Source organism: Schistocerca nitens, chromosome 6 (assembly GCF_023898315.1).
Source record: "Schistocerca nitens isolate TAMUIC-IGC-003100 chromosome 6, iqSchNite1.1, whole genome shotgun sequence".
Classification (NCBI taxonomy): Eukaryota; Metazoa; Arthropoda; class Insecta; order Orthoptera; family Acrididae; genus Schistocerca; species Schistocerca nitens.
Window position 1 is genome coordinate 248,906,576 of NC_064619.1, and position 22,310 is coordinate 248,928,885.

Below are 22,310 nucleotides of genomic sequence, written 5' to 3' on the forward strand. Positions count from 1 at the left end.
CACACTTCTCTTGGATCTTCTCTCACTGGATCTTATATAATGCAGCTTTATATACTTAGTACTAATCTGTACTCCCAGCTATCAGTGCAGATTCTATCTTATGTCATTATACAATGTTTTGTGTCTTATTATTTGAAAATAACGTGTGAAATTTAAGATTTTAATCTAAAGTGAAAGAGGTGTTTCACATCATTATATGTTTCTTATTTTCAGGCTGAAATGGCTGAGAATCCCCTACAGATTTATAACCAACTTTCAATGTGCGGTATTGGTGCACAGTGTGCTCTGTTCTATAAAAGTTGGGCAGATGAGCTATTTAGAAATGGTGAATTTAAAAAAGCAGATAAAGTTTTTCGCGAAGGTCTTAAGAGAAAGGCACAGCCGTTTAACAAACTGCAGTCAGCATATGGGTGAGTATTATTTATACAATGCTGTTTTATTCTTTTGTTGCAAGTATGTCTGCTGAGTGGGATGGCAAACTGCTTAAAAGTGTTGGACTCGCAGACAAAGCTGTGTTCAGATTCCCATTCCACCATTCAAATTTACATTCCCTACTCTTTTTCTAAATCAGTCAAGGCACATACTAGGGTAGTTCCTTTGAGAAAGGACACAACTGAATTCATTCCCTCTCCATTGTCCTGGCTGATCTAGTGCTTCACCTCTAATGACTACATTGTTGATGAGGCATAAAGTATGTGTCTTCCTTCATAACACAGAGCATTTCAGAATCAGTAACTTGATTTTAACAGTTTATATTAACTGATGGAAAATGCTACAGAACAGGAACAGACTGAAAAAATCTTCCAAACCCTAAAGTTTTTTATATGTTATTACAATGCTTTACGTACACAAGCCACATGGACAACATTAAGACTATGCACCTTATGCAAGAGTTTTTTTCATTTGCTGGAAATCACTGCTGTCATTATACTCTCTCTCTCTCTCTCTCTCTCTCTCTCTCTCTCTCTCTCTCTACCTCTCTCTCTACCTCTACTAACAAATTGAAAGGGAACAGAAACACTTTCCTTCATGTATTTTCTTGAGAAGTTGTAAAGACCGTATGCCTTCTTTTATCACATACATGGAGAGACTGGTAATTGTTGTCAATATTGTTGGTAGACCAAACATCACTTTTACATTGGCTAGACTGGAGAATTGTGTAAATTCTGTGCTTGCGTGACAAGTAGGCTTTCATGAGCACAGCTCAAAAGCTTGCTTGATACACTCCACTCTTTCATCAAATGTACAAGGTGGACTTGAACTCTTTCCTTTGCTTAGACATCCTGTCTCTTCAGATTGGAAATATCGGAAATACCAATTACAAATATTTTCCACCACAGGTAGAACAATCCAGAAATGCCAACAAAAAGCATACTTGACCAGAACAATTTATAACATGGTCATTGAGCAGTTGTAATAACATAACAAAAAAGAATTCACAGAAAGGCTGTGTTTATGTTGTGTCACAGGGGGTAACCGTGATCTTGCATTGTAATTTTATTAATAAAACTGTCTAGGTCACAGTTTTTTAATTTAACTGTAATGATCAGTTTTAGATGAACTGTGCTGTCTTCAGATCCAAAACTAAAATACGTAGGAACAATTGCTGCTACCTGCACAGATGTTGTGCATAGTTAAATCTATACACTGCAGCTGAGTCAGGTGTTAGCAACTGTCACAATGTATTTTAGTTTTGGGTCTTAGGATAGCTTGTTTTAGCCTAAACTGCTCATTACAGTTTAATATAAATTTGTGATATAAGCAGTTTTATTCATAAAATTAAAAAAAAGGCTGTTTCTGACTATTTTGCAATTTTTCTTGTAGTATGTGTCATTAAATAAATATAAATGCTTAAAACCAGATCATCCTTTTTGGAAGACCTTGTGTTCCTACTGAATTGTTTACAGGAAACATAATTACAAATAGCTCAACAGAATAAGAATAGTCAAGTTCAGTCTTGCAACAGTGATCTGGTTGATTTAACTTTTTGGGGTACCTGCACTCTGTCAAATAGCAAAACTTCTCTACAAAATCCACTAATAATTTAGGGGAAGTTCTGAATAGGGCATGGAATACTGTAATGAGCAGTTTAATTACAGATAGCTCTTGTGCTACAACAGATGGGATAGTATAGCATGACATGTGACTGAGTGGTCATCAGACCTTTCAATGGTTGTCGGCATGAGCAAGACACGTGGGTATAGTCCATCTCTTAGGTTGTACACACATTGGACTTTTAAGGTGTCACTTTGTCAGGGGTTTATTTTGAATTGTAAATTTTTGATACAAGATAAAACCATGCTACCAGAATCAACTGCTACGGGCAGCAACATGTTGACAAGAATTGCTATTGACTGCCAACATTTGTAACACAAGGCAGATGAATTCTGGGCAGAAAATCGCTTTCCAGTTGTGTATCAGATAATGACATCCATTGAGCAGCCACATTACTAAAGACGTGCCACACCACATCACATGACACCACAGGGCCCAGAGACTAGTGCAGATACAAAAACCTTTTGACATTTCTAGCATGGAAAAAGATCATTTGGTCAAGTGAATCATAGTACACATTGATACACAGGTTGACATTGACAACAGAGTAAAGTGTGGCATAAATCACTCGAAGCAGTGCATCCCACTTTCCAACATGCACCATTAATTCAAGTGGGTGAGTTACTTACATGTGGAGAATGTTTGTATGAGTTGAAATATAGCTTCTTATACTTGGTCCAGTCACAGTAGTGTGATCACTATCTATGTTTGACAGCAATGTGCAGTAACCACTCACTGATAGCAGGTGGCAGCACTAGCAGTGGAGGGTATAAAGCATGTCGGGGATGACACAGAAAGCAGTCTGGTCATCATCATAATGCTGAAATGGAGCAATTTATCTGACATCTAAAAGGGCATGATCATTGGCTTTAGGGCCAAGTATCGAATTTCTGAAACGACTAAGTTATAGATGTGTACAGGCGAATAGACATGCAACTGTTGGACAGCTGACCACTCAAATGAACCAAGGGACTACCAATAGTGCCTTTTCAGTGATCGTTCAGCAATCGTTGTGGTGGGTGGGCCTCACAACAGTAGACTGATTCATGCACACATGCTGACTAATGTCCATTGCTGACGAAGTCTAGAATTTACATGCCAGTCCACAACTGGACATCACTGAGTGGCAGCAGGTGGCCTTTTCAGACGAATCACATTTTATGCTACATCTGAAAGATGGCTGTTGGTGTGTATGGTGTGAAATGTGTGAAAGAAAACACCTTGCATGCCCTATGGTGTGGGGAATGTTTTTGTGGCATTCCCAGGGTGATGCTGTCACAGTGGAAGATATAGTGGATCAACCCAAGAACGCATATATACTTGGCGACCTTTTCCAGCCCCACACACAGTTCATTTTCCCTCGCCACAATGGCACCTACCAGCAGAACAATGCAATGTGTCACAAAGCTCATAGAGTATGCACTTGGTTTGAATAGCACCAGGATGAGTGTACCATTCTCCCTGGTCATTAAACTCCCTCGATTTAAATCCAGATAATAATCTGTGGGACCACCTCAGTTGGCTATTTGTACCTTGGATCCTTGAACAAGAAACCTAGTGCAGCCGGCCATGGCATTGGAATCAACATGGTTCCACATCCCTTTTGGTACCTTCCAGCACCTTACTGACTGTCTTCCTGCTTGTCTCACAGCAGTCTGCATTGTATGTCTGCCATTGTCTTTCACTGCAATTGATACAGGAACTTACTATCCAGACATGTACATCCTTTTGAATACCTGTGGCAGTCTGAAATGAACGCTAGCTTCAGAAAGATCATACAACCCCACATCATTCTCAATGTTGTGTCTGAATTGTTTGAGAGATTGTTCATTAACGTGAAGTATCTGGCCTCCACAATCAGCTGATTACAATCTTGCTGAGGACTTCTGGCACAACGCTAAGTGAGGTGTGTGCAAATTGCACCCAACTCTAACCAATCTGTGCAACTTGTGAGGAGGCAGGTGATCCAGTTTGGATCGTGGTGGCTACCCATTGCTTTTTTTATCTCAGCAACTCCATACTGCTCGGTATTACCACTGCCATACAAACAGAAGTGGGTGCAACATACAATCATCTGATTCAGTTTGAAGCATAAGCTGTTAAACAGCATTCAGTAGTGCTGCAGACCCTGTGCTATCAGCACCAAATACAGAACTTTCACAGCTGTAGCTCAAGTTCATGCATTGCACTTAATTTACTATTTCTTATGTGCTTTTGCTTAGAAGTAAGCAGCAAGTGGCTTCAGTTGATGTGTAACGATCTTTAATTTCTGTACTTATTTATCTATTTACCAGAACTAGGTTCTTGCATAGTTGACATAAAGTGTATTTCACCACTGCTATTAGCGCTACAGTCATCTTATTCAGTTTGAACCAGTTAATATTCAATAGCGTTTAATAGTGTGTCAGCTACTTGTTTTTGGCACTAGGCACAGCGAGTCAGGTGACAGTAGTTCGTGTTGGTGCATCAGTCTCAATTTAGTTTTTATGTGAGCACAACCCTAGTCTCACAATTAATCCCTCCACTTTTTTTGTCCTTGAAAGGAATAGGTTCATGTATAGATGTGATTGGGGATTGTGGGTGGTGAGATTGTGATGAATGAGCTGATTGCTGTGATGAAGACAAATACCCTCTCTCTCTAGCTGCTCACGCAGCTGTTGATTTCCATCTTTGTTGAGGATTGATCAGTGGCCTCTGGTCATTTAGAGCCAGGTGGAGGATCTAACACAGAGTCTTTGCTGGTTCTGTGACAAGATTAGCTGTAGATTCCCAGAACTACACAGCACAGTGAAGACTTACAAAATCACCCTGGATAGGTCAAGTGTGCACTATACACAGAAATGGCCATTGTGATGGCAGAGTATGCGTGGAACGCACACTTTTTAAAACAGTTTAGGCAAAAATCCAAGTAGAAAAACTATGATCAGATAAATCAATTATTTCAAAAGACATGTTAACAAACTGGGGGAGTGAGATTCTCCCAGGAATAGGAGGGCACAAAGAAAGTTAGAATATTTGTATTTTTTTAAACTGGTAGTCACTATCAACTTATTTCAAGAACAAACTGAGAACATTTAGTCCAGATGTGGCAAATTCAGAACAATTGTGGTTAAAACTGAAATACTTAAAGCTGAAAGAAATTATAAACTGCAGGCTGCATAAGTGCATTCCAAGTAAAGTAATTTAAAATGACAAAACTCATTCTGGCTTAATGGTACCATGTGAAGAATTTTGTCAAACACAGACTACTACATTCTTGTTACATGAAACTGAAAGGAAACTGTTGGAGAAAGGTTAATAGAAACTCGTGAGCATAAGGTCAGTGTATGTGAAGCCACTTGACTGTGAGTGTCATGGCAGTGGTAGATGTAAGCATCCTCTATAGGATAGACAGAGGCCAGGTCTGGCGGTTACTGGTAATTAAAGATGGCAGTGTGGTACTAATGTGCAAGACTCTCACTCCCCTTTCGGCTGTTGAACTTACTTGGAGTAGCTTTGCCGATCTTCTCTCAGGATAACAGGTGGCGATATTCTGCTCAGCTTCTTCTCCAAAGAATAAATGTTATTCTGGAGGAATTTTCTATACCTTAAAATAACTCGATGCACTCGAGATTCCTTTGAACACTGTATTTTCATAACACATGGCAGTTTTCATACATTAAACATTTCTCGTAAGATTGGCACCTTCCAGACTCTATTACAATAATCTTTCAATACATAAAATTTATAAATCTCTCCAAGCTTAACAAGGCAACAGTCCTGACTTTACGGGATTAAGTGAGAGAATGAATAAAAGTCTGTTTTTTCAACAACCTTCAAATGTTTATACCAAAAATGTTTTTTTAATTTCACAGAGTACAATGTGTTTACTCCATGGGTGGTGCATGTAACTTATCAGGCGGGCTCATTGACTACCTGCTCGCGCCGATCGCCCGCCCAATACACGTCTGTCCTGTACGCACATAATTGTGGGGCAGTAGACTTAGTTCTACTTTACCACCCTTATCTCTAAAATAACGTGTGTTCGAGATGGTGTGAAAATACGAGTGTCTCTAGAATTTTCTCCAAAATTCTCGAGGCACTACCATATATCCCTCCTTAGCTCGAACACAAGATATTTTATACATGTTCATTATGTAAAATATTATCGTATTTATATAACATTACTTCATGGTTATAACAGTTTTCCTTTTAACACTTAATTACTTAATACATCATGTACCTTTGGATTAATTTAAACTCTCTACGGACAAGGATCTCTCTGTTCCCTTTCTAATCGTAAACTCTGAGTGTTCATTACTCAAGGGTATGTTGCTGTTTGCTCTTACTTTGCGTACTACTTTCTCTGAGTATGGATTTGTTCACTATTTATTACAATCTGGAGGAACCCTGGGTAAATAAAGGTGTTCTCCTCAACATATGTATCTTCACACAAACATAACACTGCGAGTGGAAACCAGAATTCAAACTTACCAGAATAATCTCTACGAATTGTGTGACTTTTGTCACGATACTACCCTCTTCCTTTAGGCACAGTACCCATACCTTACCCAATGGTAGGCACCTTCTGTTTTAATAGGTTGTTGTTGTTGTTGTGGTGGTGGTCTTCAGTCCTGAGACTGGTTTGATGCAGCTCTCGATGCTACTCTATCCCGTGCAAGCTTCTTCATCTCCCAGTACTTACTGCAACCTACATCCTTCTGAATCTGCTTAATGTATTCATCTCTTGGTCTCCCTCTACGATTTTTACCCTCCACTGCTAAATTTGTGATCCCTTGATGCCTCAGAACATGTCCTACCAACCGGTCCCTTCTTCTTGTCAAGTTGTGCCACAAACTCCTCTTCTCCCCAATTCTATTCAATACCTCCTCATTAGTTACGTGATCTACCCATCTAATCTTCAGCATTCTTCTGTAGCACCACATTTCGAAAGCTTCTATTCTCTTCTTGTCCAAACTATTTATCATCCATGTTTCACTTCCATACATGGCTACTCCATACAAATACTTTCAGAAACGACTTCCTCACACTTAAATCTATACTTGATGTTAACAAATTTCTCTTCTTCAGAAACGCTTTCCTTGCCATTGCCAGTCTACATTTTATATCCTCTCTACTTCGACCATCATCAGTTATTTTGCTCCCCAAATAGCAAAACTCCTTTACTACTTTAAGTGTCTCATTTCCTAATCTAATTCCCTCAGCACCACCCAACTTAATTCGACTACATTCCATTATCCTCGTTTTGCTTTTGTTGATGTTCATCTTATATCCTCCTTTCAAGACACTGTCCATTCCGTTCAACTGCTCTTCCAAGTCCTTTGCTGTCTCTGACAGAATTACAATGTCATCGGCGAACCTCAAAGTTTTTATTTCTTCTCCATGGATTTTAATACCTACTCCGAATTTTTCTTTTGTTTCCTTTACTGCTTGCTCAATATACAGATTGAATAACATCGGGGACAGGCTACAACCTTGTCTCACTCCCTTCCCAACCGCTGCTTCCCTTTCATGTCCCTAGACTCTTATAACTGCCATCTGGTTTCTGTACAAATTGTAAATAGCCTTTCGCTACCTGTATTTTACCCCTGCCACCTTTAGAATTGGAAAGAGAGTATTCCAATCAACATTGTCAAAAGCTTTCTCTAAGTCTACAAATGCTAGAAACATAGGTTTGCCTTTCCTTAAGCTTTCTTCTAATATAAGTCATAGGGTCAGTATTGCCTCACGTGTTCCAATATTTCTACGGAATCCAAACTGATCTTCCCCAAGGTTGGCTTCTACTAGTTTTTCCATTCGTCTGTAAAGAATTCGCGTTAGTATTTTGCAGCTGTGGCTTATTAAACTGATTGTTCGGTAATTTTCACATCTGTCAACACCTGCTTTCTTTGGGATTGGAATTATTATATTCTTCTTGAAGGCTGAGGGTATTTCGCCTGTCTCATACATCTTGCTCACCAGATGGTAGAGTTTTGTCAGGACTGGTTCTCCCAAGGCCGTCAGTAAGTAGTTCTAAAGGAATGTTGTCTACTCCTGGGGCCTTGTTTTGACTCAGGTCTTTCAGTGCTCTGTCAAACTCTTCACATAGTATTATATCTCCCATTTCGTCTTTTGGTAGGTGTGCCCCTTTAAACAAATTCCTAATACACTACGGTACAGGTCAATCCCCTTCTTGGTGCCCCTGCCTGCACAGTATTGGTCAGCCTTCCTTGGGTCTGCCTACCTGCCCTTATCCATCCAATCATCCTTCATGAGTAGGCTTCCTCTTCCATTGCCCGAATTTATGTACACTATATTTCAAAAGTACCTGGAAAAATTAATATGGTGATTTACCCATCACACTCGCTTCACAACACTTCCTTTAACCCTTTTTGAGTCCTCCATTTCTCTTCTAGTCCTAACTTTCCAGTAGACACCATACTTGGGAATATTATTACTTAAACTCTGCTTGTCCCATTATCCTACAATTCATCAGAATAGTCGTTAAACTGACACCAATTCTGTGCATTTAAGTATACACTGTAGCGTAACGAATAACAAGATGTTTCTCCTTATACTCTGTAACCAATGTACATCTACCATGATGTAATACTGTCGTCATAATGATGAATATTCCTCCGTACATACCTTTATGTAATGTAGAACTGTCAACTCACATGACCATGTGCGCATACCTATCGGTATGTGCACAATTTTCCTCCTCCAACACATGACAGTTCTTACATTACCTTAAGCTGTATTCCCCCTGTTTGTGTATTTGTATTTCACTGTGTGTATGAGTATGTGTAGTTGTGTAGCCTGATTCTTTGGCCAGCTTATGTAAAATAAGTTGAAGGTTATAGAAAACCACGGAAATTGAGAAGGACTTCAGCGATAGAAGTGTATGCATATGGACAGAAGGAAAGATAGACTGGTACTCAAAAGAGACGTAAGAAAGGAAAAAATACAAATGGTTGCTAAGATCGAAGAAGAGAAAGAAGATAGCCCCAAAGACAGGAAACCCTTCCCACCTCCCTTCCCCAGGATCCCCACTTTGTCAGTACTTGAGTGAGAAGCTGGAGGAGGTATGATGTTAAATGTCTCCTACAGAGCGGACATTATCACCTTCATCTTTGAAGTCCCCGAAGAAAGATCTTAGCAACTCCTATGGAACAGCAAATGGTGAAGAATCAGTCACACTTGTCTGCGAGGGTTGTGTGAAAGGTGTGGTGTGTGTGTGTGTGTGTGTGTGTGTGTGTGTGTGTGTGTGTGTGTGTGTGTGTGTGTGTGTAGTGTTAACCTTGTGTACCTACACTACCCACCCCCTTTCAAAATCGATACAAACCCTCCCCATTCATATCACATTTTGCAAAAGGTATAAATTATTCCATAATAAGTAGAAAACTATGTATTATATCATCATAAATAGGAATTATGTATCATATCATATTACGTATCATTTTGCAAAAGATATAAATTATTCCATAATAAGTACAAAACTATGTATTATATCATCATAAATAGGAATTATGTATCATATATTACGTATCATATCATCATAAATAGAAATCACATATTATATCACCTTATGTATCATACTATCACAAATAGAAATTATATATCATATCATATTATGTATCACATCATCGTGAATAGAAATTATATCATATTATATATTATATCATCACAACCAGTATCATATCATCCACATGACTTTTACATCGAGACTAGAGCGGAGCATACTGCCAATACATATATTATGATATTTTACCTAATGCTTCAGTCTTGACTCGATACAACAGCCCAATTCATCACGGTGAGAGCGGAGCATGCTGCTAATTCATATATTTTGATATATTACCAAATGCTTCAGTTTTGACACAATATAACAACCCAAATCATCGCGATGAGAGTGGAGCATTCTGCTAATTCATATATTTTGATATATTACCAAATGCTTCAGTCTTGACATGATATAACAACCCAATTCATCGCGGTGAATATACAACGGGGAATTATAGCGCCTGTAAGACTGAGTATAATGACAAGACCACTTACGGCTACCTCCACAAGAAGGAGTATGATCTTGATATGATCTGCCACGCTTGATTGTTCGTCCCATTAAGACAAGTACTAAAGTCTATGACAGTATAATAGGATGAGAACAGAATACAGGATAAGACTTGAAGAGAATTCGGTGTGGGGAAACGAGTAAGGAAGTAACACTAAACCCAACTTGGAATCTGACGGTCATCACTCTGCCCGTTAACACAGATTGTTAACGTTCCTGGGGAACAGATGTGACTCCGCCCAGATCCCATGGATCTGATATTAACCTCACTTGAGCAAGTGCATACCAGTACTTTTTGTTAAATTTTATGTCAAGGTCTCCCTACAATGAAACAATCACCCCTTTACTATATAACACCACATTAGGAAAGATCATTTTATGTTCTAATCCGTCCCGGACAAGTTTGAATTCTCTCCACGAAACTTCTACAACCTTGTTAGTATTGTCAAGTTACGACGCTAAATGTGGTGGAACGTTATCTGTGTTTACTCTCTCGGCCGCATTCCTGTTGATTAATTCCTCTACTTGTTCCTCCAGACCGCTTATATTTATAGTGTCTGAGGTTGCTAGCTTTTCTTTGAAATCTCTTTCTACTGCATCTACACGAGTTTTGATCCCTGCAATTTGCGATTGGACAATAGGGAATAGTTCATCTTGTCGTTCAGTGGAATCATTCAAAGTATGTAACTTTTGTTTCACCGCATCGAATGTAATGTTACACACAATTTGAAATGATCCTAATTTTTCATTAAACTTCGACTCTACACTACAACACTTGTCTTCAATGACAAATTATAGTTTCTTGGTTAAATTCTGTAATTGCTCGTTCTGTCTCTGGTTAAATTCAGTAAATAATTGATTAACATGAGTATTTAAAGAAGTGGATAGTTCACTCTTTAAATCTACTTTCAGATTCTTGACTGTATTATTCAGAGTATGAAATTCCGTCATTAGCAGACTTAAACTTTCACTCCGAGCATCTAATTTACTATTTCATTGGGTATTCACTGAATCTAACTTAAGGCTTAAATTTGCACTCAGTTTGTCTTTCAAAGAAGCATTTTGTGCTTTAATCAAATTTACTAATTCAAACCAGTCTGGCGATTTCCTAGTCACCCTGATAGCTGTGACTGGTTCTGCTAATTGTTGCCCTTGATTCCTACTCATCTTGCTTCTAGCTCTTGTTAGCATTTAAAAAAAGTCACCTCTATAAATAATAACCACTTTAGCAATAACCACTTTAGCTCACACTCAAATAGTTATTATTTTGAGCTCACCCGGCATAAGATTTTAGGCTGCATTGGTGAGGTGTAAGAACAGCACCGGAGAACTACACGGGTACCCCCAGTGTCACACGTTGGTCGCGGCGTTGGCGGGCGCGAAGTCAGCAACTCAAGCGGCAACCAGCAACAATGGCGTGTTACTGTGACTGCATCAGTGTCGGCTGGTTACTGCGTCAGCGTCGGCTGGTTACTGCATGTGTGAGGATTTTTCTCCACACACCTAAATCTTCTTGATCGAATCTTGCTGACCAATTTCTTAGTTTTGTTATTATGGATTGCTATGGCAACTCTCAACTGTTTCTTATCTCAATCTTCTTAAAAAAAAAAATTCCTCCTTTTCGTGTCCTGCTCACTTTGGTCGCCACGTTCTGGCAGTTACCAGTGATTAAGGGTGGCAGTGTGGTACTAATTTGCAAGACGCTCACTCCCCTTTCGGCTGTCGAACTTACTTGTAGCTGCTTCGCCGATCTTCTCTCAGGATAACAGGCGGCGATATTCTGCTCAGCTTCTTCTCCAGAGAATAGATGCTACTCTGGAGGAATTTTCTATACTTTAAAATAACTCGATACACTCGAGATTCCTTTGAACACTGTATTTTCATAACACGTGGTAGTTTTCATACATTAAACATTTCTTGTAAGATCAACACCTTCCGGACTCTATTACAGTCATCTTTCAATACATAAAATTTATAAATCTCTCCAAGCTTAACAAGGCAACAGTCCTGACTTTACAGCATTAAGTGAGAGAATGAATAAAAGTCTGTTTTTTCGACAACCTTCAAATGTTCATACCAACAATGTTTTTTTAATTTCACAGAGTACGATGCGTTTACTCCATGGGCGGTACATGTAACTTCCCAGGCAGGCTCGTTGACTACCTGCTCGCTCCGATCACCCGCCCGATACACATCTGTTCTGTACACACACAATTGTGGGGCAGTAGACATAGTTCTACTTTACCACCCTTATCTCTAAAATAATGTGTGTTCAAGATGGTATGAATATACGAGTGTCTCTAGAATTTTCTCTGAAATTCTCGAGGCAGTACACAGGGAGGACTCAGTGTGTGGTACCGATCCCCCTAACGAACAGGTCTGAGGTATTGTGTTTCATTGAAACTGAAACTGAGCTAGTGGGACTCACTTCACCTGTTCTGGCGAAACCTGCTTTGTCCCGTGTCAAGAGGAAGCAGATGCAAAAGTGCAGGAGCCTATTAATTGTCGGTAGTTCAGGTGTATGGTGAATAATGATACCCTAAGGGAAATGGCAGAAAGGGACAAGAAGGAACACCATGTGCACTCATTATATATACCTGGGGGCCTCATTCAGCATGTTGAAGATACTACGCCGACAGTCATTGAGGGATCGGGGTGCAGCAGCTAAAGACTGTGGCACATATTGGAACAAACAACACCTGTTGTCTCGGCTCTGAGGTCATACTTTGATTGTTTTAGGTTCTATCAGAGAAGATTTAGAAGACCATTCTTGCATGTGAAGTTTCAACAAAGATCCCAGTTTGCAGTATCATTCCCAGAACTGATCATGGCCCCTCGGTTCTGAGTCGAGTGGAAGGACTGAACAAGAGACTTAGAAGATTCTGTGACAAGCTAGACTATGACTTCCTGGACTTGAACCATAGGGTTGAGAGCTGTAGGATCCCCCTAAATGGGTTAGGTGTGCACTACACACCAGAGGCTGCTATCCCGGTAGCTTACTGTGTATGGGGTACACACAGTGGTTTTTCAGGTTAGGTGACTCTCCATCCAGTCCAGGTAACGATAGCTGTAGGAGACACAGAAGTGTAAGTGTAAGATCCAAAGGAATGCCTCCCCTATTGGCAAGAGTATCAAAATTGTACTAGTAAACTGCCGAAGCATTCAGAATGTAGTGCCAAGTTCAAAGTGCTCCTGAAAACCATTGAAGCTCACATAATACTAGGTACAGAAAGCTGGTAGGATCCTGAAATTGATAGCAGTGAGGTTTTGGGAAAATTTAATTGTACATCCAAAGAACAGGCTGGTGGTGTATTGGTCACAGTAGACACAAAACCCAAATACACCGAGATAGAAATTGAAACTGCACGTGATATTGTTTGGGCAAGACTCAGTATCGAGGGCAGGCATATAATTATTGTAGGGTCCTTCTAACCAACCACCAGATTCTCCTCCTGATGCAATCAAAAAACTTCAGATCCTTGTTTGTAAGTTCCCTAGTCATACTGTAATCATTGGTGAAGACTTTAATCATCCAACAATCAATTGGGAAAATTAGTTTTTTTAGTGGGAGGCATGACAAGACATTCTATTAGATGGTACTAAATGTCTTTGCCAAAGACTACCTGGAACAGATAGTTCAGGTCCCCACTCATGATGGAAATACACTCCTGGAAATGGAAAAAAGAACACATTGACACCGGTGTGTCAGACCCACCATACTTGCTCCGGACACTGCGAGAGGGCTGTACAAGCAATGATCACACGCACGGCACAGCGGACACACCAGGAACCGCGCTGTTGGCCGTCGAATGGCGCTAGCTGCGCAGCATTTGTGCACCGCCGCCGTCAGTGTCAGCCAGTTTGCCGTGGCATACGGAGCTCCATCGCAGTCTTTAACACTGGTAGCATGCCGCGACAGCGTGGACGTGAACCGTATGTGCAGTTGACGGACTTTGAGCGAGGGCGTATAGTGGGCATGCGGGAGGCCGGGTGGACGTACCGCCGAATTGCTCAACACGTGGGGCGTGAGGTCTCCACAGTACATCGATGTTGTCGCCGGTGGTCGGCGGAAGGTGCACGTGCCCGTCGACCTGGGACCGGACCGCAGCGACGCACGGATGCACGCCAAGACCGTAGGATCCTACGCAGTGCCGTAGGGGACCGCACCGCCACTTCCCAGCAAATTAGGGACACTGTTGCTCCTGGGGTATCGGCGAGGACCATTCGCAACCGTCTCCATGAAGCTGGGCTACGGTCCCGCACACCGTTAGGCCGTCTTCCGCTCACGCCCCAACATCGTGCAGCCCGCCTCCAGTGGTGTCGCGACAGGCGTGAATGGAGGGACGAATGGAGACGTGTCGTCTTCAGCGATGAGAGTCGCTTCTGCCTTGGTGCCAATGATGGTCATATGCGTGTTTGGCGCCGTGCAGGTGAGCGCCACAATCAGGACTGCATACGACCGAGGCACACAGGGCCAACACCCGGCATCATGGTGTGGGGAGCGATCTCCTACACTGGCCGTACACCACTGGTGATCGTCGAGGGGACACTGAATAGTGCATGGTACATCCAAACCGTCATCAAAACCATCGTTCTACCATTCCTCGACCGGCAAGGGAACTTGCTGTTCCAACAGGACAATGCACGTCCGCATGTATCCCGTGCCACCCAACGTGCTCTAGAAGGTGTAAGTCAACTATCCTGGCCAGCAGGATCTCCGGATCTGTCCCCCATTGAGCATGTTTGGGACTGGATGAAGCGTTGTCTCACACGGTCTGCACGTCCAGCACGAACGCTGGTCCAACTGAGGCGCCAGGTGGAAATGGCATGGCAAGCCGTTCCACAGGACTACATCCAGCATCTCTACGATCGTCTCCATGGGAGAATAGCAGCCTGCATTGCTGCGAAAGGTGGATATACACTGTACTAGTGCCGACATTGTGCATGCTCTGTTGCCTGTGTCTATGTGCCTGTGGTTCTGTCAGTGTGATCATGTGATGTATCTGACCCCAGGAATGTGTCAATAAAGTTTCCCCTTCCTGGGACAATGAATTCACGGTGTTCTTATTTCAATTTCCAGGAGTGTATATTAGATCCAATGGTAACAAACAAACCTGACTTCTTTGAGGCAGTCTAAATCAAAACTGGCATCATTGACCTAGGGGCTGTTATGGCAACAATTGATCCCAAAACACTGAGGGCAACTAAAACAAGCAGAAAGAGTTGTGTTCAGCAAACTAGACAGAGAAACAGAGTGTCACATCTCAATGAGGAACTTGAAACTTTTAGCTCACAAGGGAAACTCCCCATCACACCCCCCTCAGATTAGTGGTAAGATGGCCCTGTGGATAGCCTATCAGAAACTGAACACAGATCAAGCATGAAAACAGGAAGAATGTGTACTGAACTGTGAAGAGGGGGGGGGGGGGGGGGGGGAAGGAACATTGAACGATCCACATATTGAAATATTGAATGAAATTTAACGGTCACAGCGTTGTGGTTGAGTGCTCAAAGGGTTGGACTGTAAAGCGGATGAACCATGTTGAAAACTCCCTCATGCCATTTATTTTTATTTTTTTTCCACAACTTTATGAACTGTGCATCTGGTCATTGAAATTTCTGTTCTCTTTCTGTGGTCTTGGCAGTTGCCAAATTATACATTGGTCATAGAATATGATCCATGTGGTAATAATACATTACTATCACAAGTAAACGTGATCAATAGTGAGAGCACGCGAGATACCACATAGATGTCTTACAGAAATGAAAACAACAAAGAAATGGATGTGAACTATGTTTCAACAAAGGAATTCAAGAGTCAAAACTTCCAAAATGGAACTCAACTTCAAAAACATTAAATATGTGTATTTTGACAGAGCACTGAAAAACTGTGTGATTGTGAAACTGTTGTGTCCATTTGTTGCAGCTCATGTGACAAGCTATTATGTTTTCATCATTTCCTTGGGAGTGATTACATTCATATGAACAACTAAATCAGGCAAGGAGGCATATCTCATCCACTCACCAGGCCTTCAAATTAAGTGTGTCGGTAAGAGAATTCTATCATATGACACATGTATGGTCACTAGTGCTATGTATTACGTACCAGAAGTGTTTTCTGGTGGAGGATTCGGTCGACTTGTTGCCTTGTATTCAAACATTTGTGGTTCCCATTCGAAAGCCACTTCCTTTTGGCTGCTAATAGAGTAGCTTTGCAGAATCAACTGTCATAATAGGTTCTTTCTTACACCTCGCTGTTGCAAGTGGATGCTACGCCATGACACAGACACAAATTTGAACACAGCAAACAGTGGGCCAGGGGGGGAGAAGAAGATGAAGAACTGGCATGAGATAGGTATAAACATGACTCGTTCGTTTGGCACTCCAACACCGTTACCACTTAACCATGACACTGTTGCTCTTTCAGGCTGCACTATATTGCACTTCTTGTCCTTAGACCATTCACTGTTCCCTTTTTTTCCCCCACAGTTTAGTACACCTTACAGGAAGAGGAATTCCATCTTATGCAAGACACCTTTTTTTCTGTTTTGTTTCACCCAGACATGTTTCAGCACTTTTGTGCCGTCTTCAGTGGGCTATTTTTTATTTTCTAACTGTAAAATTGTTGTTACATATTAACATTTAGCAAAACTTATTTACAACTGTGAATGAATAATTGTTGTAAAATATTATACTTCATTTGTTCATAGTTCACAGATGAGATATGTATTAACAACCTGATGCACTATGTGTTGTTTATAAAATTACGTCAAAATTCTATTTATAGCTTAATTGGCAAAAAGAGTGGATGTATGCATTAGTTTACATACCTTACATGATAATATTGGACTTTTATTTTGGTATCTATTCTGCTACACGATCTACAACTTCTCATCTGCAAACAGCAAAATGTAATTTTTAAATTAAAAATGGAAATGAGTATATATCATGTTTTTCATGTGTAACTTATGGTTTTGATATTGTGGTGCTTTCTCATATGATGTTAGCGAAGTGAATATGCAGATTTCGTGACCTACGGTTTGCTTGACAGTGCACTTTCTCCAATTTTTCAAAACATAGGCAAAGTTTTCGTCGCCATTACGAATTGTTGTGGCTGTGTTGTATTCATTTGTTTCGTAGTGCATTTGGCTGGGTGAGGCACGCGAGTTTGAAGTGTCTGTGGTGTCTGGTGTGTGTGTGTGTGTGTGTGTGTGTGTTTTTGTGTTCAGGACTGGGGCAGAGAGTGAAAAAGACAGAGAGGGAGAGGGAGAAAGAAATCCCCCCTCCATGAGTAGTTTTGTTGTGGGCGTTATTTGTATAGTTCTTCTATTGTGGCGAAGAGGATTTTATTGCACAGTGATGTATATTCATTGAGTACTTTGTTTCCTTGGGCTATTGATTTTTGGATTTGATAGTTTTCTTCTATAGCTAATTTTTATTATAAGCTGCTACTAGTTTTAAGGTTGTCTAAATCAGTTTCAATGATTGTTTGGTGGTGATTGTAAGCTATCAGGTGGTCTGCAAATGTTGAGTGTGAGCTATTGCTTTTCAGTGCTCTGAGGTGTTCTGTGTACCTGGTTCTGAAATTCCTACATGTTTGGCCCACATATACAGATTGACTGCAGTTGCAAGTAAGTTAAGTTGGTATATGCCAAACTGGCTGTATTTGTCAGTGTTCGTGGTATTTCTTCCAAGTCTGCTTTGTATTGTGTTGTTCTGCATGCTATGTTGAGTCCTTGTTTCTTTAGTATATTACCCACCCTGTATGAGACTGTTGTGGCAAGTCATTATGTGCCATTTGTTGCTTACTGTCTGCTGATTTGTTGTGTTGTATTTGTTTGTGTTTGTGTTTCATGGTTATGTGGTGTTTGTTTTTGTATTTTGTGGTTTATTTTGTCTGCTCTCTTTGCATCATATCCATTCTCCTGTGCAATTTGTTTTATTTTGTTCAGTTCTTGTATGTAATTATTTTTGTTCATTAGTGTTTTGTTGAGCCTTTGTAGTAAATATCTGAAGCTGGCTTCATTGTGAGTTACGGGGTGATTGGATTGGTTATGAATAATGGTGCTGGTGATTGTGGGTTTTCTGTAGATTGTGAATTCATGTTTTTTTCTAAGAAATTTAAGTTTTTTCATCTGTTTGTGTTTCAATGGTGAAATGTTTTTGTGGGTGGATGGAGTTTATGTTGTCATGAAGTTCTTTTATGTGAGGCTGTGGTTCATCTATTAAGCAAATTATGTCATCTACATATCTGTACCATTATATTAATTTGTGCTGTTTTGGTATTACTATTTTGTCAAAGATTTGTTTTTCTGATTGAGGAGAATGTCAGCTAGGAGGCCACTGATTGGGGATCCCATGCGTAGTCCATCTTGTAGAGAGTAAAATCTGTTGTTGAATGTGAAGCAGTTTTACTCTGTGATGAGCCTGAGTATGGCTGATATTTCTTGTATGTTTGTTGTGGATATATTTCTTTGTAGTTGGAGGTTTCTTTCTATGATGTTGATGGTTTCTTCTGTTGGGATGTGTGTGTACATGGAAATTATGTTAAATGAAATCAGTGTGTTTGGTATGTTTTCATTTCTTATTTTTTCTATTAAGTCGCTTAAGTTCTTTAGACTTCTGTTTTCAGTATATTTGTATACTGTCTGTAGCAGAGTGTGTGTGTGTTTGGCTAAGTGGTATGTTGGTGCTTTGGTAAAGTTTATCAATGGACATATAGGTATTCCGGGTTTGTGTACTTTAGGCAATGATTTTAGGGAGGGACCCTTGGGATTTTTCTGTATCATTCTTTTAATCTGTGGTTCTGTGAAAATTGTTCCATGTTTTTCAGGGTGTTCTGTAACTTACTTTGGTATTGGTTTGTTGGATCTATTCTTAATTCTGTGGTGTTGTTGCTTTGGATGAATTCTAATGTTTTGTCAATGTATGTATGTTTGTTTATGACTACTATTGATTTGCCCTTGTCGGTTTTTGTGATTATGGCATTTTCTTGTGGGAATTTGTTGTGTTGTTTTCTGTGTGTTTTTTCTTCTGCAGTCCTTGTGGTTTCTTTTATGGTGGTTTTGTTCTCTTTGATTATGTTTCTTATTTCTTCAGCAATTAGTTCTCTTGTTAGAATTGCATTGAATTCAAGTGTGTTTATTTTTATTGTTGCTTTATGATGTGTTCAGTTTCTGTTATGAAGATTTCTACTGTCCTGTGTGACACCATTGTGTTTATGTTGTGTTTGGGACTCTTTTCAAGTAGGCTACTTTCTTGTTCAAATAAGTTTATGTCTGTTAGATTAATCACTCTTTTGTGAAAGGTATGCTTGTTGTATTGGTGGTGAGATTGGTAGGTGTTTGTGTGATTTATCATTTTGGTGAGTTTCTTTTGTTGGATTGTCTGTTCTCTACCTATGGTAGATGTGTATGTTCTAACCCTGTAGATCAATTCATCAAAAAAATGGTGGATACTTGATGTGATTTGCTAGTTCTATATAATCTGTATAGTTCAATATTCAGAGCCTTTTTTTTTTTTTTATCCCCATGACTTCAGATATCCACATGATAGAACTTTGACATAACTTTATAAACAACACGTAATGTATCAGGTCGTTAATACATATCTCAACTGTGAACTATGAACAAATGAAGTATAATATTTCACAACAATTATTCATTCACAATTGTAAATATTATGTACTAAAAGTTTTGCTAAATGTTAATATGTAACAACAATTTTACAGTTAAAAAATAAGAAATAACCCACTGAAGATAGCACACAAAGTGCTGAAACATTTCTGGGTAAAACAAAACAGAAAAAAAGGTGTCTTGCATAAGGCGGAATCCCTCTTCCTATTTCGTAGCAAGCACGGACATAACAAGAAGAACTGCAACACCACAAGATGATTATTAGTCCACCTTCTTCCTCTTTTCATGCTTGATCTGTGTTCAGTTTTTGACAGGTTGTCCACTGGGCCCTCTTACCACTAAATCTGAAGGTTTGTGATGGGGAGTTTCCCTTGTCAGAACAGGAGCATGCAGAGGAACTATGGCTCAAGTTTGAAAGAATAGTTAACCATGCACTGGATAGATAGGTACAGTAGAACAGATCCTCCATGGTGTGCAATCACTATAACAAAAAAACAAAAAAAAATATTCTAAAGAAACAGAGACTACTGCATAATAGGCATAAAACAAAGCATAGGGCTATCAATAGAGAGATTCTGAGTGAAATCATCATCCATCAAGAGAGCAATGCATCAAGCCATCAATAACTATCATAGTAGAACATTGTCAAATGATTGTTCGTAAAACCCAAAGAAATTTTGCTTGTATGTAAAGGCTGTTAGTGGCACCTAAGTTAGTGTTCAGTTACTCATGGACGAGACAGGAAATGAAATTGAGAGTAGTAAAACAAAAGCAGAATTGATTAACTCTGTTTTCAAATGTTCCTTCACAAAGAAAAGTCCAGGAGTATTGCCCCATTTTAAATCTTGTACCAATAGAAAGATGAGTGAGAGCAACAGCTGAGATCATTAAAATTGAACAAAGCTGTAGGGCCTGATGGAATCCCTGTGAGATTCTACAACCGATTCGTGTTAGCTCCTCTGTTAACTATAATCTATTGTAGACCCCTCGAACAAAAATCTGACACCCAGTATCTGGAAAAAAGCATGGGTCACACCCGTGTATAAGAAGTGTAGTGAAAGTGATCCACCAAAATCCTTGACATCTGTTTGTTGTGAAATCTTAGGACAATGAGGTATCTTGAACAGAATGACCCCCTATATGTCAACCAGCATGGAATTTGAAAACATAGATTGTGTGAAGCACAACTTGCACTTTTCTCATATGATGATCTGAAAGCTGTGGATCAATGCAGTCATGTAAATGCTGTATTTCTCAATTTCCAAAAGTATTTGGCTCAGTACCACATCTACACTTATTATCAAAAGTGTGATCATATGGATTAGCAGATGAAATATGTGGCTAGATTGAGTATTTCTTGATAGGGTGGACACAGCATATTATCTTGGATGGAGGGTCATTGGCAGTTTTAGAAGTAACATCGGGTGTACACCAGGAAAGTGTGTTGGGCCCATTGTTGTTCATGTTATATATTAATGATGTTGCCAGTAGTATTAATACTAAAATCAGACTTCTTGCAGATGATGTAGTTATTTACAATGAAGTACAATCTCTATGAAGCTGTACAAATATTCAGTCAGACTTGGATAAGATTTCAAAGTGGAACAATGATTGGCAACTTGCTTTTCACATTCAAAAATGTAAAATTGTGCACTTCATAAAACGAAAAAACATAGTATCCTACGAATGTACACTGATGGAAGAACAATCACAACACCAAAAAATAATTATGTGTAGTAATGAAATTTTGTGCATACGTTTTCTAGGTAATTTATTTAAGTGATTAGCATTGCAAAATCCCAGTTTAAGGACAGACATAGTTTTTCCATTCTTGTACTTAAACATATATATCTCCAAAAGTATTACAGCTAAAATAGTCAAACTCGAGACTGTTATGTACAATATAAAGCTTGATATTCTGTGCAATTTTTATTTGAAAAAGTGCAACGACGTACATTTTATAAGGGTATGAATTTTTAATTACCATTGTTTCTGCTCTGTACCTTTTCTCATAAACTAATCAAGCAGTAAAACAGGAATTCACAGTTTACATCTGCATAAGAGGCTAATAAGACATGTGGAGTAGATATGTGTTTAAGATCATAATTGCTTTGAAATTAATTTTACAGTTTAGTGTTACCCTGCATTGCATTTTCTCAAATTTTAAAGTAGAACTTTTCTCAGAGAAAAGATATTGGAGAATTGCTGCACAGGTTTGTTCAGTAAGTAATTCTTAAGAACTTTGCCAAATTTAGGGATGTTAGCTTGACAGTTCCTGAGAAAATGTACACTACAGCTCAAAAAAGTCAGTTTACGGTTATTTGTGTTTAAAGTTTTTATTTCAGTTGTTGACAGTACTGCTGTACCTCTTGTGATTAATGCTGTCCATATACATAATCTTTATTCCCTTCCTCATCTTCTTGGAGTAATCTCTTCCCCTGACTCCTTTGCCTAACCATCTTTTGAATTTTTTCTTCTGCTGATTGAGCTTTGTCCAGGCGCACTTCATTGATGCTTCCGATGTTAATGTGTCAGGATTGGCCAGGAGGGGAAAGCAGTAGGCGCCTATT

At 39.6% G+C, this 22,310-nt stretch overlaps 1 protein-coding gene across 4 annotated transcripts in view; it reads left to right on the forward strand.

Annotated features, from left to right (window-relative positions):
* The window catches only part of LOC126262995 (mitotic checkpoint serine/threonine-protein kinase BUB1-like), a 245,335-nt gene that overhangs the window by 23,850 nt on the left and 199,175 nt on the right, over positions 1-22,310 (forward strand). For all 4 annotated transcript variants that reach the window (XM_049959949.1, XM_049959951.1, XM_049959950.1 and 1 more), the window contains exon 3: positions 214-410. In XM_049959949.1, coding sequence (XP_049815906.1) covers positions 214-410 — 197 coding nt within the window. The remainder of the gene's footprint in view (positions 1-213; positions 411-22,310) is intronic.